Genomic DNA, 25,472 nt, shown 5'->3' with positions numbered 1-25,472 from the left:
AACACAAATCTCATTTTATAATTTTGAATACTACAAAAATATTTCATGGAACAAACACGCTTTATATGTGTCTAATTATATTTGATACATGATATTATGCAGGAAAATATGTATTCGTTTTTACGTTTTGCACAAAGACGTGTTTAATCAGTTTGATTTTCTTCAATCAAGAAAAAATAAACTTTAAAAAATTGATAATGTGAAACATCTTTATTTGACAAATGATTTAGAGTATTACTTTATGAGACATGGCTTATGGATAAATCATTTAAAATATGCAGGATTAATAAAAAGAATAAAATATTTCCAATAAAATACCCCGAGTGGAGTCAACGGTCAATTAGGCTGCTCTTTTCCTCTTAGGTCAAAGTTAGCTTTAATTCGAACCATTTAGAGAAGTATTAAAGCTATTATTGGACTTACCAAAAAGCCCCATTAGTAGTCCTCCATCCTCCATTGGACTAGACTTGCTCAATGCCATCGAATACGAGTTAAATTGTCTATTTGACGGGTGTATAAAAATAATATTGAATGATAATATAAAAATTAGTTATGTTTTATCATATTTTATTGGGAAAAAATAATTATATTTTTAAACTATTGTACTTTCGTTATACTTTTCGGACATAGGTGCCTTTGCTGTTCAAAAGCTAGACCATATATACCCTTTATACTAACGGACATACACGTCTCATAATCTTATTTACTGATTCGCACATTATATCGATGGATAAGATTGTGCCACGTGTCCCTATTTAGTCTTCCGTTAGAGTGAAGGTCATATATGCTCTAGTTTTTGGACGGCAAGGGCACCAATGTCCCAAAAGTATGACGGAGGGTATGCGCGTATCATTTACGATAGTTTAGGAGCATATTTATCCTTTTTTATTGACAACTTAGTTTGTCGTACATAAATATATATGAAACTTATGTGTTGATATATTTGTCTTTTTAATTCCCTGTAACTAGTGTACTCGTAGAATAGGAAGAACTCTTCGTTCTTTTTAAAAAATTGGGGCAGTGGAAGGGGAGAAGGAGGAGGGATTACAAGGTGATAACTGAATCTTCATCAATAAAATGAAAATTTAAATAACTAACCACTTGAATTACTAAAATCTCCTCGTTAAAATCGAACCCTCACAAACAAGACGAGAATCAAAAGTGAACTCGCTCACTTGAGAAATGGTTCTGAAGGCAAAATAGGTGAATTTGCACCCCTCTCCCTGCACGTGAGATATGTGCGAGGCCTAATCCAATTCTGATTGTCTTAAATCCATATAATTGACATTATTTCAGAGTCATTATCTTTGGACGATAACATTCGATTACCTATATAGGGTTGAAGTGTGTGATCATCTCATGCCCCTCATGTGCGAGTCTGATTCTTTTTCATGGATCAAGCACGTGAATATTTTTTTTTAATTTTGGATGACGGTGAGATTCAATCTAAAAAGGACACCATGTTGAAGTGTGTCACCGTCTCATCTAAAAGTTTAAGCGATTAGAGAAAGCACATTATTATTATTAATGATATTCTCAACATATATATATACTAATAATCGTTCTTAAATTATAATGTCATTCACGACGACATGCCTCAACCTAGAAGGAAATTACTGTTATCATACTTCAACAGACTTAACAACAATTTCCAGGTGAAATAAGAGACTATGTTAATAACCAGTACACATCTCTCATTTACAGATAAAACTCTGAAACTACAAAAAAAAGACAGTTCACATTTGTCATGTACCAAAATTTTTGAGTCACAAAGCCAGCCTTAGCAACTCATGATAAAGTATCAAACACCTTTTGATATTTTACAGTTCAAGAAACCTCAGACAAACCTTTGATAGCTCTTGGCTGCAACTGCTGGTTTTCGAGTCTGGCTTCCAGCAGCTTTGCCTTGAGTGTGTTCTCTTTCACACCTAGTGGTAATTTTGAAGAAGGTTCAATCACCTCACGATCCGGGGCTGTTACTTTTGATGTCCACTTCTGCACTGGACTGGCAGGACCAGTAAATGTCGTTGGATCGAAAGAATGTTCCATGTGCTTATCGTCATTTGAAAGTGTCTTAGCTTCATAAGGCAATGAATGATCTTTAAGCAAGTTATTCAGCAAAGAACTTCCACTTCTCATTAAGCTATTCTTTTTCTTCTGGAATTTTCTTTGTTTCGTGACACGTTTCTTAAGCACACATGAATCATTACCTTCAACAGCAGTCTCTTTAATCACCATTGCCTCGAAAATTTTCTCTTCAGGTTGAATTCTTGAGCTAGTCACGTCAGGGTCCTTCGAAAGCTGAGTGCCAATCTCTGTCTGTGGTGGATTAGATTCTTTCATCTTTTCGACATGGATGTTTGGAGTAAATTCCTCATGTTGACTGATGCCATCATGCTTCCCACTTAAACCTCTATTAGATTCAGAAGCACATATAACGTTGTCAAATGAATCGTCATCTTCCTTCTCTACTCTGGGGGCACTTGCAGGATTGTTCAAGTGAAAGGATCCCAAAGAATGTCGGCATAAACTACTCTCCTTTGCTCCTTTCAGGTTTAAGACATTATTCTTGTAATCACTAGATTGTCTAGCTTTAAGGAAGGTTTGTATTTCGGACCTCAACTTGTCTACAATTGTTTTCTTTTCTGCAGGATCATGACGTCTTTGGGATTGCTTCATTTGCATTCTTTCATCTAACCAGGCTTCAGAAATATGAATGACCAATCCATCCTTCTCTTCAGTCAATATTTGATCCTTTCTCACTTTGCTTTTCAAGAATCGAACTTCTTCTTCATACTCCTTAATTCCGTAGGCAAACTCATCACATAATTCTTCTAGCATACTCCGTGCCTCGCGTTCTCTTTCAAGTTCTTTTAAAGCAGTAGAGAAAGATGATTTCACTTCAGCAAGATCTCGAGCAAGCTTACGGTGAAGATTCTCTGAGTGTTTCCTCAACTTTCTTTCATCTCTTAGCTGATCCGTCAATGTCTTGACTGCCTCTTCGGCTCTGTTATGCTTGTTGTTCTTTCTTCCAATTCTGTAATCATCAATTAGCATCACCAAGTCATTTATTTCTTCTTTGTCTCTTTTCTTTTCCTCTTGTAGTTCCTTAACACGTCTTTGGGAGTGATCAACTTCTTTTCTCAATGCTTTCACCAACGACATGTTTGATGCTTGTTGTTCTTCAAGGCTCCAAATCTTATTAAGTATCTTAAGTAACTCTGCTGATGTTTTCAGGCTGTAGCTTGACTTTCCACTTCTAGCTTTAAGGTCCTTTGAGCTGGTGGGAGTCTCAACAGGTTTAAAAGGAGCCATCTGTATGTCAAGGAACAGGAAGAAATTTAGACATTACTACACCAAAATTGTTTGTCAAGAAATATTCTGAAAGTAATCAAATATAGCACGTGCAAGACGGACTTGAATGCGTTTAAATAAGTTTGACGGGTGCAGGCAATAATCTTTACATTTCAGGAGAGGCTACTTGTCAAGCAGTAAATGCAGGTTCATAATAGACTTAATCCAGCTAATTTCAGAGAACAATATCTGAATTTTCAGAAGTTACATACAATACTCCGACTATGTTCACCAGAAAATTTGTCTGAAATCAGTTGATCGTAGCACATATTTCTGAATGAATAACTGATATTTAGCCACGGCTCACGTCTATAATCAAAAGCCAAATATTTCATGATCCCTTACTCATGTAGAAACTATCATGTGTTACTGAAGGCATCATACTTCAATTTGCTTAAACATATGTATAAAATGCATGAAACTTTCAGGTAGTCACCAATTTTTGTACAGCGAAATCTGTGAATCCGAGAAAGGGGCGGAGAGGGAGAGTGAGTAAAAGAGAATAATTGAACTATGAAAATAAGCATGTGTAGTCAGAAAGTACAATACTGATTGTTCCTTACAAAGTACTGATTCATTCCTGAAACTACTGTCCATAAGGAGTAAAAGGTACTTCAAAAAGAAAAAGTTACCTCCATTGAGCTACAATAACTTGCTGGTGATTCAAGCGATTGAGCGCCCCCATTCTTCGCAATTAAATGATGATGATGTTGTCTAAGTGATGCAGCAATATCCCTCCCTAAACTACTAGTGCTTGTTGGCTGCAAAAACAAAAAAGAAACATGACTAGTTAGGAAACTTCTGATTAGGCACTTTATAGTTTAGCAGAAAAGAACCAAATAGACATCCTTTTGCCTCTTCAGTGAAATTGACAGACTATGAACTTTGTAGAAAGTTTTATCAGTAACTAAGCATTCCCAAGATCAACACTATTGACTACTAACATATATGTTAGTTAAGATCTAGAGTACATTAGTTGTGCAAAAAGCAATAATTTGAACTAACAGAACTCCTATTTACATATAATATGTAATAATAATACAATATGCAGTTTGGACTATAAAAAGAATTAAGTTTTTTGTACTTGACCTGCTGTGGTGGGCTATCAGGTGGGGCAGCTGTTTGTCTCTGAAGCTTAGATTTGTCTTTGTGATTTTGAGGTAGAGGGCCAATATTGTTGCTCATGTTTACAACTTTTTTCACTTGTGGTTGAAATTCCCAGAGATTAGCACCAAGTTTTCTGACAGATAGTGAAGCAGAATTAGAAGAAAAGGGTAAATCTTGAAGCAGAGAACCATCAGATTGTGCCAAACCAATTTTCCATGTAAGTGATGGAGTAGTACAAGTACCCCCTCTTTTCCCTACCAAAACACCTTGTTTTTTCAACAATTCTTCTTCTTGTTGTTGCCTTTTCTTTTCCTCTCTCTCCATTTTGTTGGTTGTCTTACTCAAAAGTCTTCCTTTTTCTACAAAAAATAAATTCAAACTGTTTGATGCTGTCCACTTACTTTAGACTACTTTTTTACCTCTCTGAGACACGCGGACAAAGGTAAAATTGTTCATGTTCTTAATTGTGAGCTCAACCATTTCTTACTTACATACATACATACATACAGTATGTCCCAATTTTAAAATCTCTTGTCTGCTTTATGTCACTCTCATCTTATCTCACCTTTTCGTCAAACTTTAATGTTTAATCGCGGATAATCAACTAACTAAATTACTACGATTTTTCGTAATTATATAACTTAGGCTTTTAATCATTAGGATTATTGGTGAGTGTGACACGTTCAAGTTACAGTCATCACTAGCAAAGCACCAAGAATCAGACACAGACACATGCAAAGCAGCAGCTACTCTGCTAGGCAAGTTTGTCAATAATTTATAAACCTACGTAACCAAAAGTAATTGTATGAGTGTATTTATGCAAAATAAAAATATTTACATATAATAATACATAAATTTACTCATAATTAAATACCGATATAACTCTAATAAACTTCTAGTTTTGCCAGAGGATTTAAGCAAATTGGCAATAACTAAGAAAAGCCAAAAGTTTTGAGGACTAAAAGTAAAAGGGTTATGTGGTCCATAGGCTATTTGTATGTATGACTTGCTAGCTCTGGTGTGATCTACATCATTCTTGCCTCCTTTTGATTCAAAAAAAAAAATGTATATATTTTACATATATCACCTTAATCAGTAAATTATAATTGATTAATATTTTTATTTATATTTATTATAATTTATATGAATATCGAACGTGGATACATTTTTATTTAGATTCAACCCTAGAAGGAATCTTTAGGGTAAAATCATGCCTAATGGATCCTAGGATTGCAAGATTTTACATTTCTAACATAATAACTACTGTTTTCTATGTTTAAAGCTGTAGTATTTGATATATAATTATTTGTTCTTTAAAAAAGAAAAACACTTGAGACTTCTTTTTTTTGTCAAGTGATGATTGATGATAACATACGCGTGTTGATTCATTTGAATGTAGTTAGATCTTGGGTCATTTTAGGTGTGTTATAAACTTTTAGATCTTGGATCATTTTAGGTGTTATAAATTTTTAATAAGGTGTTTTAATTAGATATTTTTATTAAGCTTTTGAAAAATGTTTTGTATATATTTTATTCGTCTATTAGTTAAATTACTATAATCTTTTGATTATAGGTATTCAACTAAATAAGTCGTAGAATTTTAAACGTTTTTTTACTTGAGGTTGATGTGCATAATTGAAAGAGATGACATATTTTATTTGGTTGATCCAACTATCTCATAAACAGAAAGAAAAAAAAAACATAACTTTTTCTTTATAATGAATGAAAAGTATCAAGTTGTAACACTTTATCAGGAATTGATGTGTTCAATTAGAACAAGACGTAGTTAGAGTTTGTTTTTAAGCCATCAATATAGTTGGATTGTTATTTTTTTAGATGAGAAAAGTCAAGAGGATTATTGTTGAACAAGTCAAACAAGTGAAGAAATTGTTAGTGAATCTGAATCTCCCTAAATTTTCAAGTGAATGATCATATTATATATATTATATATGCGTCAACACAAAAATGTTTTATTTTTCTTTTTTTTTCTAAACTGTAATTTGAATATATACTAACATATCTCTCTCTAAAGACCCTTACAAAACTAATGAAAGGATAAAGTATATTTTTCTAAATATTAGAAATTACAAATTTTTTGCCTCTTATACATTACACAACCACTCATCGTCAAATAAAATTTCCACAAACTTGATTAAGGAAAATAACAATAACCACATATGAGCGGACATGTAGAAATCTTTTCTTAAGTAAGCCAAAAATGCTTATTCTTTTAACAAATTAAACTTTTATATAGACTTGTAACATCATTATTACTATATTTTGCTTTTTGTAATTATGAGAAATTTATCACTGACTTAGTATTAAAGTTTTGTGCGACACTTGAAAACTTACTCATTAAACTTTTTAGAAAATTTTGGAAGAAACTTTATATTGCTTGGAAGATTGCTTACAATTTATTGGATGATTTACAAATGAATGTCCCATCTATTTATACTACCACCTAGGGGCTAAAGTGTAAATAAAAATTATTTGGCAAGTCCCTACAATATTTACACTTTGGTCCACGTTCTAGAATTCTTTACACATTCTAGGACCTTCCAAAGTCTTCTTGAAATATCTAAGGTTTCTAGAGTTTTCTATAAACCTCTCCACAACTCTAGACACTTCCGCACCTATCCGAATGTAAAATTTGACTAGCAAGTGATAGGCAGTGAAAGTCTCCCCCGCCTGTTGATGCGACGACCGCGTCACATTGCTGTTGTGTGGATAATCAGTTTTGTCATCTCGTATGCGCGACCAGTAGTCCATTTACTCAATCAACTCCCTCGCGCAACTCCTTCAATTGCCTTTTGATCTCTTTTAGCACAATCTTACAATCTACCTCATTCCTAGGAGGCATGCGCCTTGGTGTCTTCTTTCAAACCTTCCTTGGTGTCTTCTTTCAAACCACGACCTTGTTTTCCTTATGAACCTTCTCTAGTACCGGCAACAAGGACTCCTTGGCACCATTGTTTTTTTTCAAACTTGCAATGGTGTCTATAAACGCTGACTTTTTCTTTTTAGGGTCTCCTGCCAGCTGCATAGTTGTTAGACGGACTTGTTCTTCCATCTTTGGTACCTTAACCAGGGGCACCATGCATGTTTCTCCTTGCTTCATGACCAAAAGTGGTTAGAGGTAAGGATCGATCATCGCGTGTTACTCTAGGAAGAACTCCTGCCTTAGAATTATAGCGAGGAGGTCTAAATGAGTGAAAGTGAAGTAGGTCTTACCTTGCCACTCGCCTAGCGTGATGCTTACTTCATGTGTGACTCTGCTCACAAGAGTCGTTGGTGCATTGATTGTCCTGAATTAGACGTTACTTAGGCATTACTTAGACTGTAACTCAGCCTCAACCTTCTCATTGTCGTCTTGGTCATGACATTGGACTCTTCATCCGTGTTGATTATACCACGAACAAGTCTTTCATTGATCGTGATGTCGACATACTACCTTTCATATTCTTCCGACTTTCCTGGTTGCTTGGTGATAGCTCCGCAAATTCCTATTAAGACCAACTATGTCGCCTTTTGCCTTGTCCTTGCTCTTGTGCATCCTTCTCCATCCGCTACCGCGGGATAACACCGAGACTCTTCAATTCAGGACACCTTGCATACCCATGCGGCCCACCGCATATGTAGCAACCATTTTTCTTTGTAGGCTTTGTCTTTTTCTCGACATCATTTTGACATCCAAACTTCTTGCCATCAGACTTATAAGTATCATGCTTCTTGAGATGTGGTCGCTGCTCCTCGACTTTGCCACGATTTCCGCCACATGGTCGTCACTACCTTTCATTTCTTCTTCTCCGGCTCTCGGACCTCTTATGTCTGAAGTCTGTCAAAATTTTGGCCTACGTGATGGCTTCATTGATAGTTCTGCCCTGTTGGCGTTCCAACTCCATCCTGGCCTAATTTTGTAGCCCATCTATGAAGTGGAACAACATATCATCAACCATGAGGTTAGGAAGTTGAAGCGTGAGGGTGATGATTTCCTTCACGTACACCGAATGCTGCTTGTCTGCTTCAACTCCCTAAATTTGTGTTTCGCGTCATATATGACGTTGTTAGGGAAGAACACCTTCTTGAACTCCACTTGGAATTGCTCCTTAGTGTCAATTGTGTGAAGTCCCTTCCCTATTTTTGACTCTTTACGCCTCCACCACAAAATAGCCATTTTCGAAAGATACAACACAACGATTTTGATCTTGTTTTCGTCGTTCTTCACTCGGTTTAACTTAATGTAATTTTCCAAGTTCCACAAAAAGTTCTCCACCTCTTGAGCGTCACGGACGCCTTTGAATATTGGTGGCTTGGGAGCCTCGACCTTGGCCTCCCGATCATAGTCGGATGACGTAGGTCCTCCAGCTTCCACGGCTTCCTAAAGTGTTTTCATCTTAGCTTTCATGGTCTCGATCATGCTCAATGCCTCCACGATCTGACACTCTAAGAAAGTGATAGCCTCCTTCATCTCAAACTCGGCACACTGGCGTCCAAGTCCTTGCGAAGGTTGTATGTCTCCTAAAATGTGAACTCCTCGAGAGTCTTGAACTTGTTATCTGTCACGTTCAAACGCCAGCCTAATAAATCCACGGATTGTCTTGTCATTTAGACCAGTGCGATCCATTTCTCTCCGGCGGTGACGTCGATGGCCTCCTAGCCAATTTTATCGTCACTTGCTTCGATGGTCTAAGGTGGGTGAGATGTTACAGACTCGCTTGGTGTGGGGTCGAGCACCATTTCCTCATTTCTCTTTTGGTGCTTCTTTCCCTTGTAGTTCTTCTTTCCAGCTTCCAACCCGACGTTGGTGGTGCTAGCAGTGTTTGTGTCCCCTTCGTTAGTCATTCTGTTAATGCAAACATTTGCTCTGATACCATGTTGTTACGTATGTAGATTCTCACTAATGTATCGTGAAACACTTGACAACTTATTCACGAATCTTTCACGATCTTATAAGCTCAAGTAAGCCCATTGAAGCTAGAAAGCTAAGAAGATGCAAAGAAAGACATAGAAAGATTTGAAAAGATTATTAAAAAGGTTTTGTATTACTTGGAGAATGTTTTACAACTTGCTTGATCATTTACAAATGAGAACTCCTCTATTTATACTACTTCCTATGTGGCTAAAGTGTAAATAAAAATTACTACACAAGTGTCATAACCCGAGCATACACCCTAGACGTGGCCGACAGGCACCCAATGACCATTGTTGTCCTTGAGCGGACCCTTGATCTGGCTTACTCAACTCAGCGGAAGACTTGACTTAACTTATTTATAAAAATAAGGAACATTCTCAAGAGAAAAACTTAAAATGTAATAGTCTGCCCAAAATGGCAATTAAGTCCCATCGTTTACAAATCAAATGAAAAGATCCAGAACTAACACTACTTGTCTATGAAGCCTCTAAAAACACTAAGATGAATGGTGGGATAAACTCTATAACATTCTATAATAAAAAGACTGAAAACAATTAAAAGTGTCCTCCGAATGCGAGAAGGCTCACCACTAACTCTGGATGCTCAAACTGGATCAACAAGGCGCTGGATGTTGATCCTTGTTACGTGCGTTCGCATCATGATACGATGCAGGCCAACTGCATCAGTACATTGAATGTACGAGTATGCGAGTTGGAATGCGAAACAACTTAAAGCTTGAAAGAATTAAGAAGAACTTACCTAGGCTATACCTTGCCGTCGGTATAGAACCTGAACTACTAAGTGGATCCACTAGTTTATGCTAAAAAACACTAAGGAATCAGCTAAAAAGTATGACCCTTCATCTGTCCATGTTGGCTAAATAGTTTATGGGGGCTTGAGTTAATATGAACTCGTGTCCCCATATCGGTGCTCAATAATACTCCCAAAATACTTAGCTCATATGTTTCAAAAACACTTCTTCTCTCATTTGAGATAATTTGCTCAAACTTAGATTTTAAAAGCTCTTTTGGAAATCATAGTTTCCTCTTTACTAAAAACTAGCCAAAGGCTCTGTTTGAAGTGTAGCTTCCTTTCCTGCTCAAAATGTGAAAACATTTTAAATCTCTTTGGGAATTTTAGTCCCATACACTTTTGAAGAAATAAACTTCAACTTTACTTCTACAAAAATCTGGATTGGACTTTCCTCAATTCAACAACCCAACTTCCAAAAGGCATATCTCTCTCATACAATATCGAAATCGTGCAAACGCGGCGCCGTTGGAAAAATTTTCCCAAGGGTTTTTCAACCATATAAAGAACTGACTCTAACTCATTCCGAGCTAGAAGTTATGGTCGTTTGAAAATGACCAAAACTCACTTTCTTGACTTAGAAAATTTTTCCAGATTTTTCCTATTCTTTCCAAAAATGATAAATTTTAGTTTCTTAACTTATTCTTGGCTATTACGAGTTACGAGATATTGTAACAAGTCTCCATATATTTACACTTTAGTCCTTCTTCTAGAATTTTCTACAACTCAAGAATATTCCAAGGCCTTCCCATAACCTTCCTTAGGAAATATCCATACTTCTCTAGAATATTTCACTAAGGACTATTCTTCTTCTAATGTTAGTCTTCCAAGGAAATATCTAGGAGGTTTTAGAGTCTTCCACGAACCTCTGCACAACTCTAATTTCTTCCCCCTTTATATTCATATTTTATTTTAATAAAAAAGTGGCGGGTCATGACAAATGGCACCATAAATCATTTAATTCAAAAATGATGAAAGAAGATCATTGGGGGCAAAAATGGAAAAAAAAAAGGGAAGACAGACAGAATTGATGGACCCGAAAGAACCGGTGGGCCCATACTAAATGGCTCAACTTTAATTGCTAATCCAACTAAACATGGGGCCCTTCTTAATGTGAGACAAATAGACAAGTCATGGGCCTTGCCCCAACAAAGTATTGCTAATTGTCATTTTACGTATCATTCTTTTCTCACTATATATATATATATATATATATATATATTGACTGAAAAAAAGAAGAAGTTCTTATTAAGATGTGAAAGGGACCTTTTAGGTGCCTTTAAATGCAATGAATTATAAATAAGACAAATATATAATACTGCAACACTAATATTAATATATACTTTTTTAAGGTTTCAAAAACATTTTTATTTCAGTTTTGGTTATTTATCGTTGTTGTTTGTTAATTGTTATTAATAGAGTATATATACTCTTACAATATGGAGGCTCATTGTTTCCTCAAAGGCCCAAATATTTGGCCTCAGTTGGAAAGCAGATATTTTCAAGCCCAAGGCCCACAAAAACAATGATGTATAAAGAAAACACAAATGATTTGTTTGAATATGGGACATTTGTGTGTGTGCCCGAGAGCAATGAAAAAATGGTTTTTTTTTTTTTTTTGGTTATTGAAGAAACTTTCGAAATAGAATATAGTTAGCTTTAAATGTATGAACTTTCGAAATAGAATGTAATTAGCTTCAAACGTATGTGATTTGTGTATTTCATACTAGATATTAAGAGTATGGGTCATTAGACAAATTCGGTATATTTGAGTCATTTATGTAACAATAGAATATATATGAGTTACTTTTATAATAAGGGATATATCAGCTTTAAATGTCAAAGTTAAGGGGTGTATTATATCATTTTCTCTTTATTTGTTTAAAAAAATACAAAAATCAAAAGTGTTAACCAAGGAAGACATATAATTTGTATCGTATCAAATGAGCATTAAGCATTAAGTATATGGATCATTTGATAGTTGGTTAGAATTATACAGAAATTAATAGTATAGATATTAATTGCAGTATATCTATATATTATTTTATATGAATAGTTTGACATAAATTTTACATCTGAAATACCAACTTATCTCTTGGTAAAGGAGTAATTGTTCAAATTGTTGATTTTTATTATCTTAAGACATATAGTACTAATATTATTTACTTGTTTTTGTTTTTTACTTTGGCTGTGATCCAAACTTCAGCGGACAATAAGACATATCTCCTAGGAATTTGTGTAATTGTTTGGTGTGAAGAAGACAAAACTGTGAAATTCCAATTTTTGTTTTAAAACAAGGTAACAAAAATATATACTAACTAATTTTAAATTCTAGTCTAGTTTATCTGTTTATACATATCAAACTAAAATAGTCATCCAAACGCATGCAACTTGCAACAAAATGAATTTTTGTAACACTCCACTCATCAAGTTAATATATGAAAAAGTTTGGTTAATATTATATATTGTTTTGATTCAAATGTTACCTTTGTAGAAAGAATGAAAATATAATTTGCTGCAAAAGAAATATCACATCAAGAGTTGTTAAATGTCCAATTATCATTATTGGTGAGTATTCTTTATAAAAATAAAAAAAAGTTCCAATTATTCAAAAGCGCCAAACTTTTATTGAAAAAATATTGCTAGTGATAAATTGTGAAACCCTCTAGATGGAAAAGGTGTAATATAAACTAGTAAAAATGTTATTTTTATTATTACATTCTCAGTGACGGAAATCATATTGGAGTCGTTAAATTCGGATTCAAATCAAAAAGTCTCACATTAAGATGAAGTGTTCCCTAACAAAAGCACTTCATATTCAAGAGAACTTGAATCTGAGACCTCTAGTTAAAAATAAAGGAATACTTATCACTTCACCACAACCTTTGTTGGTTTAATATAAACAGAAATATTATATAGAGTACTTGGTACCTCCCAATTAGGTCAGTTTGGCAACCAAACCATCAGTGTCTTGTAAAGGGGGCTCTCATTTTCTTGGTATAGTAACAAGAAACAAGTGATGTACCAAAACTCAAAACACACTCAAGGCATGGGCATGAGTATGACTTTAGCAAAATAGATTGAGTATGTCATTAGCCAATGAAAAGACTTTATTGTTGGAGATGTGAAATCTTGAAACACCAATGGCTTTTGACAACAGCTCACTTATTCCATGACCCATGTGGAAGGTATGCTGCCAACTCTCATGGTTCATCAACTCAATTTGGTAAGTAGCTGTGGTCCTAAGCCTCAAGAGCAAAAAGGTCCATAAACAAGCCAATCATGTGCTGCCAAATGGAGGATTCATTGGGGAAACAGAGAAAAAGAAAGGGAAATTTTGGTTTGGTAAAGAGCAAAGTATGAGGTCACAAGTTAAGATAGCCCATCTTCCAGTTTTGACTTTGAGATTTGCTTAGACAACTTGTCCCTGTCTTGGGAAAGAGAACTCTAGCTTATGCAAACACAGAAACTAGAGATGAAGAAATGTAATAATAACCCTATGTTTGCTCAATGCTCCGACTCTTCAAAAATGTGTGTGATAGTACATTTATAAACATAGATAATAATATTAACCTTTGAAAGCAGAAATGAGTAGTACCCAAAAATTTTTTAACAATATTCTCATTTCATAAATTAGCAGCCTCATTGGCTGGTACATGATGTATAAAACCTTTCAAGAACACAGAAATCTTTGCATTGAGAGGAGCTAGGGAAGAAAAGAGCAACAAAGGGAGTACAAAATCAAAAAGACATGAAAGGAAATGATGATAGGATTCTCAAAGGTGTGCCAATCACATCTCAGGGAGACATCTCAAGCCTTGGCTCGAAGCAGAAACCAGTAAAGAGCTGAAGGGGAAACCTCTTTGTCACGGGACATTTCTGTGACCACCTCCACTGTTTCTGGTTCACGTCAAAAACAAGAAGGGCAGGAGCTCCATAACTCTGAATGTATATGAGATCATCAGTGCCACTGCTGGCAAAAACATCATCGAATTCCCCAAAACCTTGAAAATACTTGTGTGGCATGCGGGCAATTTCTTGCCATTCTGTCCCCTTAAGTGCCCATATGCCAATCCCCTTAATTATGTCAGGACGGTCTGGTTTCCCAATCCCTCCCACCATTACTAACTTCTCCTTGAGGTTCATTAATCGACCACATGTTAGAGAACATGGCACGGGAATGAAAGTCTTTATTAACGAACAATGGGATGATCTGCTTGAGAGGTTGTAAGTGATCAGACCGTGACGACTTTCTAGACCACCACCTCCAGTTGCATAGATCAGGAAGTACAAAACACCATCACAGATGACACTTTCATCCCCACCTCTCCATCCTGTTAGAACCTCTGTCAAAGGGGTCAACCACTTCATTGTTCCAGAATCGTATATGTGGATTGAGAGATCCCACTGATAGAAGTTACCAGGTACTTGCTTAGATTTAACAATGGCGACACTGTAACAAGAAGTTTTCATGTTTGCACAGATAGCCAATGCACTGTAATCAGAAAACTTGAGACCAGGAGGCTCCTGAAGGTTCTTGCTGCATTTGGTTATTGGGTTACAAACATATAGTTCGCTTCTACTGTCATTGTCCATGATGCAAACTAATCCACATGAAGAAGCAATGAAGCAATTGGATGTCTGAATGCAAGGGAGGTCAATACTATACCATTTTCGAAGGGAAGGATCATAGGCATAACCAACTGGCTCCTCTGAGCCTGTGAACATAAAGTACCACGGTTTTTGAGACAGCACCTGAGAGAAGTTCCATAAGAACCTTCTAGAATTCACTATCTCACACCATCTTTTACACACACAACTTGCCCTAAAAATGCTAGCAATGGGAAGATAGGCCAGTATTCGTTCCAGTAAATCATCAGGCAGTATCAAATCCACAGGAACTGAGGAAGCTTCTCTATTTTCTTCATCGTTAAGCTCTGAAAATGAATCAAACTCAACCATGTCTGGTACAACATAATCAGGGCAATGACTGACCCACGAGGTTTCCCCTTCCATGATGATGGAAAGGGGCGAAAACCTACAGGCAAAAAGAAAGAGTAAAAGTTGAGTGAGATGTAGTAGATACAACAAAATAACCTCGTCTCGTTCACTAAACAACAGTTATCCTTGGTATAAGAAAGTGGAAAAATATACTACACAGCAGATCAGAGAATTACAAGATCATCTAACATCAAAACCTAAAGCAGGACAAAGAGGTGGTTGCTCAAGTGGTAAGCACCATCCACCTCAAACCCTAAGGTTGTGGATTCGAGTCACAGGGAGCAAAGAGGTGGGAGCACCCAAAGAGGGGTATATAAAAATATTGAAAATGAACATATTTGTGACAAAGCATTTGCGAGAAAGCTAAATAAATAGCATATCACAAGACCTAGATGGCTATAGGCCAGGTTGTACAATGCAAGACACTATTGCTCAATAAAGCAGATTGAGCATACATCAATAAATCCAATCCAACGAAGCTGTTTTTATGAAAGGTCAAATAGTGATTTTGTACTTCAACCATGGCTCACTTAACAGAAGAAACATCAATCAAAAGCAATGACATGGGGAAGCAACATTTCATTCAAAAGCAAGTAAAATATTGACAATCAAAAATATTAGAGAAAGAATTTACACCACAAGTTTACAGATAAAACCAAAAGATCTTCTCTTTTTAGTTTCAACACTTCATTTCATTCCAAAATTGAGGACACTTACATAAACTAACAAACACAGGTAAATGCACTTTTTATGCCTCGTATACATATCATATGGAGTTCAAAGGCAATAAAACAGATACATAATGAAGACTACTATTTCATAAACAAAAAGCACAAGCAAAACACAGATCAACAATCTTGTCCTAGCACCTACAAGCAAAAAGGGGAAATCCCACCTCTAGTATTTCACCACTAAAAGTTAAAACGCATTTAATGAAAAGAGACGCAAAATGTGAAGAAAATACAATATCCCCAAAAAACACATACAACAATAGATTTAGCTAATCAAGAAAGGAGCACCACTTTCATAGATTTCTACATGTGGTTTTGTTCCCATATACACGTGCTGTGCCAAGGGGAAAAAGAAGACCAGAAGAAACCACAAACTAAGCAAACTGTACAGAACAATCCATAGAACACAATAAACCATAAACCTTAGCAATGGAAACTACAAGAAACAAACAAGTTCTCAAATAAATAGATCTCAAAAATCAATTTTTGAAGAAACTAAAATTTTCTTGAAATGAATGAAATCAAAGACTATACCTTTGCTAAGAAACCTCCTTTCACCAGCTCCCAAACCAATGAGTCCAGCCAGACTCTTAAGAATCCTCAAGATTTACCAGTAAAACAGTAAGAAAAACAACAATGAACACTAAAAAAAAAACACCCTTTTTTTCAGACACAAACAACATCCAACAGCAAAGAAAACTAAATGGGTATCCAAGATTATCCCTCAAATCTCAAAGAAAATGGTAAAGATTGGATTTTTACAGCAAAATACATCTACCCTTTGAGCATAGAGAGAGGAAAGGGAGTTTTTCTTGATGACCCTCTTACTCTTTTTTGTTTTTTTTAGCTAAAAACAACAACTACCAGCACTTGGAGTGACAGGGAAAGGCGGTATTTAATAGGGCATAGAGAGAAGGAGAGGAGGGGGATATTGGGGGAAGAGGAGTGGTGTTTTTAAAGGAAAATTTGATGGGGGTTTTAATGGGGGAAGGAAAAAACATTGGGATTTTGGCCACAATCCAGAAAACACTCTAAAAGGATATATAATGCTGTCTTACTCATCATATCAAGTTTCTATGTCATTTTCTTTTTCTTTTAATTGTATTTTTTCATATGATATTTTATTAAATTCAATTTAAAAGTTTAACTAATTTAGATTCAGACTTATATTAAGAGTAAATTTTACTAAAAGTGATTTCATATTAGTTTAGAATCCAAAACCTATAATCATGAATGAGTTTACATTTAACCACATACTTTGATTTTCATGTCATTTTTGTGGTTCTTTTCCCTATAATTTTATTTTTTCCCTTGTTTCCTATATATTATATTAATTCAACCTTTGGGATTTTTTCTATCATTCAAAGTTTAAGATGAATGTTTGAAACTTTTTTCATATTTGATTTTACATTAATGAAGATTGATATTTTTAGAAGATATTTTTTTCGTCTATTTTTACTTTTCAGAGCTTGACTTGACACACTATTAAAAGAAAATAATTAAATGATATAGATATTATGATAAATCATTATTAAACGATGTCTTAGAATATAATTTGAAAAATAAATATTTAAATGAAAAAATTTATTATTTCTTTTTATATGTCAAAAATGAAAAATGAAAATTTATTTCAAAAATATGTGACAAGTAAAAGCAAATAGAATGGTAAATTGCACTACTAATAAAGTTACATGTATATTTCACAACAAATAATAATCAAAATATAATTTAAATTATGTTCTTAAACTATTGTTCTTAATACGAGTACGTTAATTGTCTCACGTATGGAATAGAAGTTCTATTTAAGGGCGAAGGCTTTAAAAGAAGAAAAAGATGCTCCATAATTTTACTGGTAATGATTTTTTTTTTATAAATGTACATTAATTTTCTCACGTTTCGTTAATATGGAATAAAAGGAGTAATATTTAAAGACAGAGACTTTTAAGAGAAGAAAAAATACTCCATAATTTCACTGGTAAATATATTTTCCACCTACTAATCAAATAACAAAAAATATCTTCTAATTTAAAAGTAAAAGAAATATCTTTTATTAATCCAACAGTGTAAAAAGATGCTTTTCATAGAAAATATCTTTTAGGAAAATCATTACTACATTATATCAAATAGAGTTAATATATTTTATATTCCTAATTTTCAAATATATCCAATTATTAATGTTTTTGCTGTTTATTTTTATTATTAATAGTAAGTTATACATTAGCTTCATTTCTTTTTTCATTTTAATTTAAAACATATTTATGGAATATACTTTACCAACACATATAAGGATAGTGTCTATATATGTCCCACTTTACCAACATATTTAAGCAATCTTTTTTTCTTTTCTGATTTGCTTTTGTAGAAAATTGTGTTTTTATTTATTATTTTGGTTTGTCATAGGGATTACCTCCAATAGGTTTACTTTACCTAATTAATGTCTCTTTACTCTTTTGTCACATCTTAAAATTCTTACTTTTTTTTTTTATGATACGTTTCTCTCTTCTTCTTCTTTTTTTCTTATTTATTTTGGTTTTTTGCTTTTCATATATTCTTTTGTATGGTTGTATTCAATTATACATAGAAAAATTCTAGCATTAAAGAAACGTCTTCCCGGTTGTATTATGTATCAAAAAAATTGCTAATGTTAGTTAAAATTTTTGTTTCTCGTTCGATATATTCGATATTTTAAATTAAAATTTTATTAAATGTAATTTCATTTATTACAAAGTTCGTTTATGGAGTAGTAGAAATAGATTTGGCTATAATAGTTTGTGAATTATGGTTTTATGTACTTGTTGAGCCCCAACTATATATTAGTGCTAAAGTACGGAAAATCTGAAAAAAACAGATTCATAGTACAAGTATTATTAGTCGCAGTAACTTGATTATACATGACTAATTAATGTAAATGTGACCCCTACCTAATATAAAATTATGGATTTTGAAATTATTGGTATAAAATTGGATTAATTCGAAGTTAAAATTATTATTTGAATATATGATTTGATACTTTAGGTTGTATAATTCTCACAAATATAAAATTTCATAAATAGTGAATACAATAATTTCATTTGAAATTTCAAACTAGAATTCCAAATCATATATATTCAAATATTAATTTCATAACATATGTTAGAATATTAATTTCAAATTATGATCCCTAATTATATATTTAAATATTAATTTTAAATTATAATTTTATATCACATATACCGCTAAAGGGACAAAAAATGCATATACGTGGAGTAAGAAAGACCACCTATTTTCCCTAAACATTCTCCTCATATTTTCTTATTAATCCAAAACTTTATTATATCTCAAATGAACATTGCTCACTAAAATTACAACAAAGATTTAAAGCTTAGGGCGTTCACCGAATATAAAACATAATTTAATTTTTTATTTAAATCACATAAAAATAATTTTAATTCTCCTTTAAATCGACTTTTTACCTCACACGTGCTTACGAAAAGTTTAATATCAAAAAATTTAAAATAAATAGATCAAATTCGATTACTATGTAAAGAAATTGACGCAATCAAGTTATTTGCTTATTCAATTCAAATTATATATTCATATACGATCATATTTTACTGTTACAAAAAAGTAATATTATGTGTTATATGATATTAGGTCGTTATCGTATTTATTATAGCAAACGGTTAAGATTCTAAGTTATATCAAACATTTTTATTGGTTCAACAAGAAAAATAATTCTAATTGGATTACTGATATTTTATAATTACCTTTTTTTCCGCCTCTATAATTTATGCTACTTTATTTTTATCATTGTGATCAAGCTAATTTAAAAATGCAAATTAAGATGACCTATTTTGACCCCATTATATGTTGGGGGGGGGGGGTTGGTGTATGTCAGCATAGTATTTTTTTATTTAAAAATCCTTTCAAGTTAAACACTTATTAATTTTTATTAGTATTTTTAATAAGTATTTAAATTAACTGATGAAGACATATTAGTTATTACAACTTACAACATGAGAACAACTACTGCTAATTAACAATAATCTCCTTTCTGTTGCCTTTTTCTGTTTATTGGCTTGTGAGATATGCAGGCATAATAATAACAATTAACTTTAATTAAAAAATTTACAATGTACTAATAGTGAAAGCCAGTGGGCCTGTTCTTGAAAGGTCATTTAAGAAGATGACATTTTCATCTCTCAATTAAATTTAATATTAAAACTATATTATGACATGATTAGATTTATTTAATACATAGTTACAATTATTTTCAGGCAACCTTGATAACCACGCAGCGTCCACGCAATGCTATATTTTATTTTTACTCTTTTCGAAAGTTTTTCATATATTTTGATGATTTAAATTAACACTTTTAAAATCAAAAGTAAAAATTAAAGTTCTTTTATTATTCAAATTATTTCGTTTTATCGCTGCTTTTCCTTTGAAGTTTGTATTTTAGTGTAGTATTTTCCTTATTTTAAATTTGTTTATTTTATTTTTACTTTTTAAATGTCGATCTTAAACATATAACACACCATATAAATATATATTACGATTAAAGATCACTATTTCTTAAAAGTGAAAAAATAGCTTTATTTTTCAGTGATTTAAAAAAAAAATCTAGACAAACAAAAGAGTACTTGTTTTCGTGATTAATTAATTAATATTAAAGTTTGTGAAGAAACCTCCATGGGGAAAAAACAAAAGAGAGGAATAGAACATTGATTTTGCAGAAATCAGAATACATGGTCCATTATTAATCTCTATTGAAACATAAAATATGGTCAGATACATGGTACAAAATAATAATATTAATTTTTTTTTCCTTTACAAAAAAAAATTAACTAAATTTGAGCTCATCCATTTTTTCATTTATTTTTTTAAATAGTTACTTTTTTCCCCATATATATATATATAGCAAAAGGTCCAATTATACCAGTAATCGCCAGAAATTATTCTAACGAGGCTTAGTTAAAATAACGTTGTTTTTGATAGATCGTTAAGTCAAGTAAAATATATTAGAAATAAGTGTGTAAAGTAAATACAATATACAAAATTAATGGAGAAGAAAACTATAGCTACAACAAACAACAATCGAAGAATAATCGTCAGAAATGCTAATTGATAATGGAATATCCTGAACCAGAAAATATTACATTTCTTAATCAGAAGAAGTTATTTGAAATTGTCTGATAGTACATTAAAAATTCATAATCATCTAGATAATGAAACAATTAAAGTAAATTTTTCTTCCTTTTATTAATGTTATGGAACAAAAACAATGCATAAAGTAACACTCCCCATTGGGTCCATACAAATGGCATTGACCTAAAATAAACTTTAACCTAATTTATCACATTCAACTTGCAACTATAATAAAATCATTATTTTTAATTAAAGAATTCAAGGGTAATTGTTAGGTTTGAAATCATTACAGAATTAAAATCAGAATTATAATCTAAATAAATAACTTATTTCACTTGCTAATTTGTTATACAAGATAACTAATCAAAATTATATACACTCGATCATTTTGAATTTGACTAATAAATTTAATATCAAATTTTAAATCGAAATAACTCACCTAATCCCTCGAACTAAAACGATCCTTGAGAGAACTGAAAGTAGCAGCAGTGATTAGTGGGCACCCCACTTATAAATTTGTAACATGACTAACACTTCTTTCCAGCCAAGAATTTTTTTTTTGTGTCACAAATGACTCATGTCACACTTTCAATAGTTTATGTTAAACTATTATATTAATTTTGTCTTTTTATGCTAAGCAAGTGACTAATTAATTGCTAAAACAACTCATGGACAAGACATTAGACATGCAATTGAGTTTTTAAGACACTTGTAAATTAAAGTTGAATATTAAATGTATGATTACAGATTTAGAATATAGCAATTATATAAAATATTATTAACCTGATAGACTTTTTAACCACTCTAATAAATATTAGCTATTCGACTTTATAGTTATTTTATAGTATATAGTTGAATTTTGCAATCATATTTGAAGGAACAGCCAATTGAGGACTACAATGTCTTGTCAATTACATCAAATTTTATTCCATGCATAATAATATTTTATATATATGCCAAACATTAATTATCTTAAGTTCCTATAGTCTTGTACTTAGCTTACCTAATTGGTAACAGTGATCTCCACCATAATATATAAGTTTGATCACAAAGATCCCATAGGTGTCTAAGTATCTGCTTTGAGTTCTGATTAATCTAATTCATGTTTTGAAGTCTTATATAAGAGATAACATATGTTGTAATTTTTTAACACATATATACAAGATCAAGACAAATTTTATTGATGAATTCACGTAAACACTTAGTTCACTCATATTTTTTGGACTCGATTTCAAAACGTCTTGTTAAAAAAGAAAAAAAGTGATCGCCAATCAATAACACGTTTCATGATGTTTATGATATACAACTGTAAATTCTATTTTCAACGCTGATATATCAATATGCACGAACATGTGAATTAAAAGACATATCACAAAACATCATCTACTAAAACTTTTATGAAAGAAAGTACAAAATTTTCTAGGTATGATATAGATAGGAATAAGCAGGTGGATCACATGATGGTGGGGGATAGATAATAGAAGAAATAAATCAAGAAAGTTGTTTGTTTGTTTGAATAAACAAATAAAATGCGTATAGTCTACTTAGTAATAAGTTGAGGGTTGACATTAAGAATAAAGTAAAAGTATACAAGCAAAAACAAACGTGTGCCAAACAAAATAAAGGAGTAAAGTTTTGTTAAAAAAATGTTTGTATTTCTAATATTAAAAATAATTCAATTTTTTCTAAATTTAAAACAAATTATTTCATAATTATAATTTATAATAATATTTTTTAAATTAAATATATCACGTAAATTAAAAAAATAATTTACGTGCCATATCGGACCAAGATATGCCATGGGCTAAATACCTATTTTACCTTATAGTGGTTGTGATTTGGGGGGTCTCACCAAGATTCATTCACTTTTTTTTTTAAACAATATTATACTAATAATATTATTTTGATAAAAAAAATAATCTCCCCTTTGGAACAAAAATATAAGAGACAAAAAAAAAAAATAGTATTATTAACACGTACCCTTCTAAATTTTGTACTATACTAGTCTTTTTCTTTTAATCTTTCTCACTCTTGTCTCATTTTTTATTTTCTTGTATAATCTAAGGGGGTTTCTTCATGATGAAGCACTTGTTTTATCCTCTCAAAAAAGATTGTTTTTTTTTAGTATTACTTGTATATTCTATATATGGATTTCTTCCTAATGAATCACTTGTGTTCTCTAAAAATATTTATAATTATTTTATTTTTTAAAAGTTAAATTTGAGTGATTTTTTTTGTTGATTTTCTGTATAATAATCGGTATTTATAATGAAATCACAGTTGAAAGTGTTTCACCTAAGCTTTTTTTTGATGGAATATATATATATAAGATAAATAACTTCTATATATATATATATATAACATTTTACATTTTCTTTTATACTTTATATTCTTTTAATAAAATTGTGAGGCTCTCAAGATTTTAATTTGCTGAATCAACGTATAAAAGATTGTATCATAAATTTGAAGTTAATACTTTTCTAATAAAAAATAAACGATCTGATAAAATTATGTGAGAAAAACGATTAATTTCTTTACTTTCTAATTTTTCAAAGACATTTTATATGTATCGAATTGTATTTTAACTAGATAAAAACACTTATATATGTATCAAATTGTTATACCATTTTAATAGATGTGTATATAATATACTTATACATTAATTTTTAATTTTCAATAATGATAAACTATTTCATGATTTTCAAAATTTTATTATAATAAAGTTGAGTTATATATTGGTTTGTTGTAAATATTTAATACGACTAAATATTTTCACATAAAAGTACATGTTTGTTTTATTAAAACCAATCTGTTATAGACACGTAGTAAATCTAAGTGAAAAGGGGTTTCTATTTTGAGGTTGAGGTTGAAGGAAAGGTCAAAATCAATTTGCAGAATACACATTGAGAGGGTGCCATAAGTACTGCAGCGACGAAAATAACATAATTCAACAAGTAAAGTAAGAAGCTACAATGTACGGATTTTATTATTATTTCGTAAAAATAGAAAAATTATTTTTTATATTATTTTGATTCCGATGTAGGGAAGAGGGATAATCAAAATAGATCGTACACAAATTTTATCATTATGTTATAAAGATAAAAAATATTTTTTAAAAAACCTTAACGTAAATTTAGTGAAGACTGAAGAGGTTGTGATCAGTATAGAAATATTCTTATTTTTGTATATTTTGTACTCAAATATTTTGAAAAATATATTATTATATTTTAGAAAAATAGTACTCCTTATAAAACTTTAAAAAAACAAGTTTCATAATAATTTTTCGATTATCATCTTTGGTCCTTCAAAAGTATAACTACTTGCTTTGTATTAAGAAGTACTGCATTGGTAGAGGAATAAAAAGTTGATCTTCGTATATAGATTTAGGCAAATCACCATTTGTAAGCTAGCTTATGGATTGAGTTAGACCCAAAATCTTTACATCCTCTACTAATTTATTGTTCATCGATGTTGAGCCTCTATTATATAAGTGTAAATTACATAAGTCCCATAGTTTTAATATGAAATTACAATCTATATCTAATAAGTTTCTTATTACATTAATCCATTGAGAATTAAAAAAATCAGACACACTAATTGAAGCTCGAATACATTAATATATAGCTCAGATACATTAAATACCGACTCAGATATGTAGTCCGGATACATTAAACGTTGAGCAACTTTCACATATAGCAAACATAAAAATCATATTTGTATGTTATAACTAAAGTTTGCATAATAGCGCTCCATAACAAACATAAATATGTATATTTCGCTATACATATACAAAAGAAAACAGTTGTATAATTTCGTTGTACATATATAAAAAAAAAAAGCAGTTGTGTAATATGTTTTGGTATACATATACAAATGATCAATTGTATAATCTGTGTTTGTATAAAGCGAGAAAGAGAGAAAGACAAAAGAAAACTTGGCAGAGGAAGATCGTATTTGTATAATCACAAGTGTATAGGACGAAAATATATGCATTTTTTATTTGTGTATACATTTTTCTTTCGCTTTATACAAATACAAACACAATGTATACATTTGTGTTTGTATAAAGTGAGAGAAGCGAGTGATGAGCGAGATCTGGAGAGGGGAGAGAGGGGAATGAAAATACATGTATATATATAATTTTCTCTCGCCTTATACAAATAGAAACACAATTTATACATTTGCGTTTTGATATAAAGTGAGAGAGACGAGTGATCGAGCGAGATCTGGGAGAGTGGCGAGCGGGTTCTGTAAGAGGGGAGAGAGGGGAATGAAAATACATGTATATATACAATTTTCTCTCGCTTTGTACAAATACAAATGCAGTTTATACATTTGCATTGTTGTATAAAGTGAGAGAGACGAGTGAGCGAGCGAGATCTGGGAGAGTGGCGAGCAAGATCTGGGAGAGGAGAGAGAGGGGAAAGAAA

The 25,472-nt window shown here is 32.1% G+C and overlaps 2 protein-coding genes across 3 annotated transcripts; both read right to left on the bottom strand.

Annotated features, from left to right (window-relative positions):
* Positions 1-1,548: 1,548 nt before the first annotated feature.
* LOC107021593 (uncharacterized protein At5g41620) lies at positions 1,549-4,954 on the bottom strand. Its single transcript, XM_015222318.2, has 3 exons — positions 4,444-4,954; positions 3,987-4,115; positions 1,549-3,315 (listed from the first exon to the last, which is right to left on the bottom strand). The coding sequence occupies exons 1-3, from the start codon at positions 4,783-4,785 to the stop codon at positions 1,828-1,830; spliced, it is 1,959 nt and encodes a 652-aa protein (XP_015077804.1). The 5' UTR covers positions 4,786-4,954; the 3' UTR covers positions 1,549-1,827.
* Positions 4,955-13,771: 8,817 nt separating this feature from the next.
* Positions 13,772-16,939, bottom strand: LOC107014958 (F-box/kelch-repeat protein At3g61590). 2 transcript variants are annotated; one of them, XM_015215129.2, is made up of 2 exons: positions 16,450-16,939; positions 13,772-15,221 (listed from the first exon to the last, which is right to left on the bottom strand). In XM_015215129.2, the coding sequence occupies exon 2, from the start codon at positions 15,197-15,199 to the stop codon at positions 13,982-13,984; it is 1,218 nt and encodes a 405-aa protein (XP_015070615.1). In that variant the 5' UTR covers positions 15,200-15,221; positions 16,450-16,939; the 3' UTR covers positions 13,772-13,981. The 2 variants fall into 2 exon arrangements, with proteins under 2 accessions (XP_015070615.1, XP_027772211.1); XM_027916410.1 differs by lacking the exon at positions 16,450-16,939 and adding an exon at positions 15,361-16,419.
* Between the last annotated feature and the right edge of the window lie 8,533 nt (positions 16,940-25,472).

Source organism: Solanum pennellii, chromosome 1, assembly GCF_001406875.1.
Source record: "Solanum pennellii chromosome 1, SPENNV200".
NCBI lineage: Eukaryota > Viridiplantae > Streptophyta > Magnoliopsida > Solanales > Solanaceae > Solanum > Solanum pennellii.
The sequence above is the reverse complement of the archived record's forward strand: the minus strand, read 5'-3'. Positions and strand labels throughout refer to the sequence as shown.

Bases quoted from the DNA above. Each gene is read 5' to 3' on its own strand.
- LOC107021593 (XM_015222318.2), bottom strand. From the start codon at position 4,785: ATGGAGAGAGAGGAAAAGAAAAGGCAACAACAAGAAGAAGAATTGTTG. The intron at 4,116-4,443 runs GTCAAGTACAAA...TTGTTTTTGCAG, and splicing joins CTGATAGCCCACCACAGCAG to CCAACAAGCACTAGTAGTTT. The intron at 3,316-3,986 runs GTAACTTTTTCT...CTTGACATACAG, and splicing joins GTTATTGTAGCTCAATGGAG to ATGGCTCCTTTTAAACCTGT.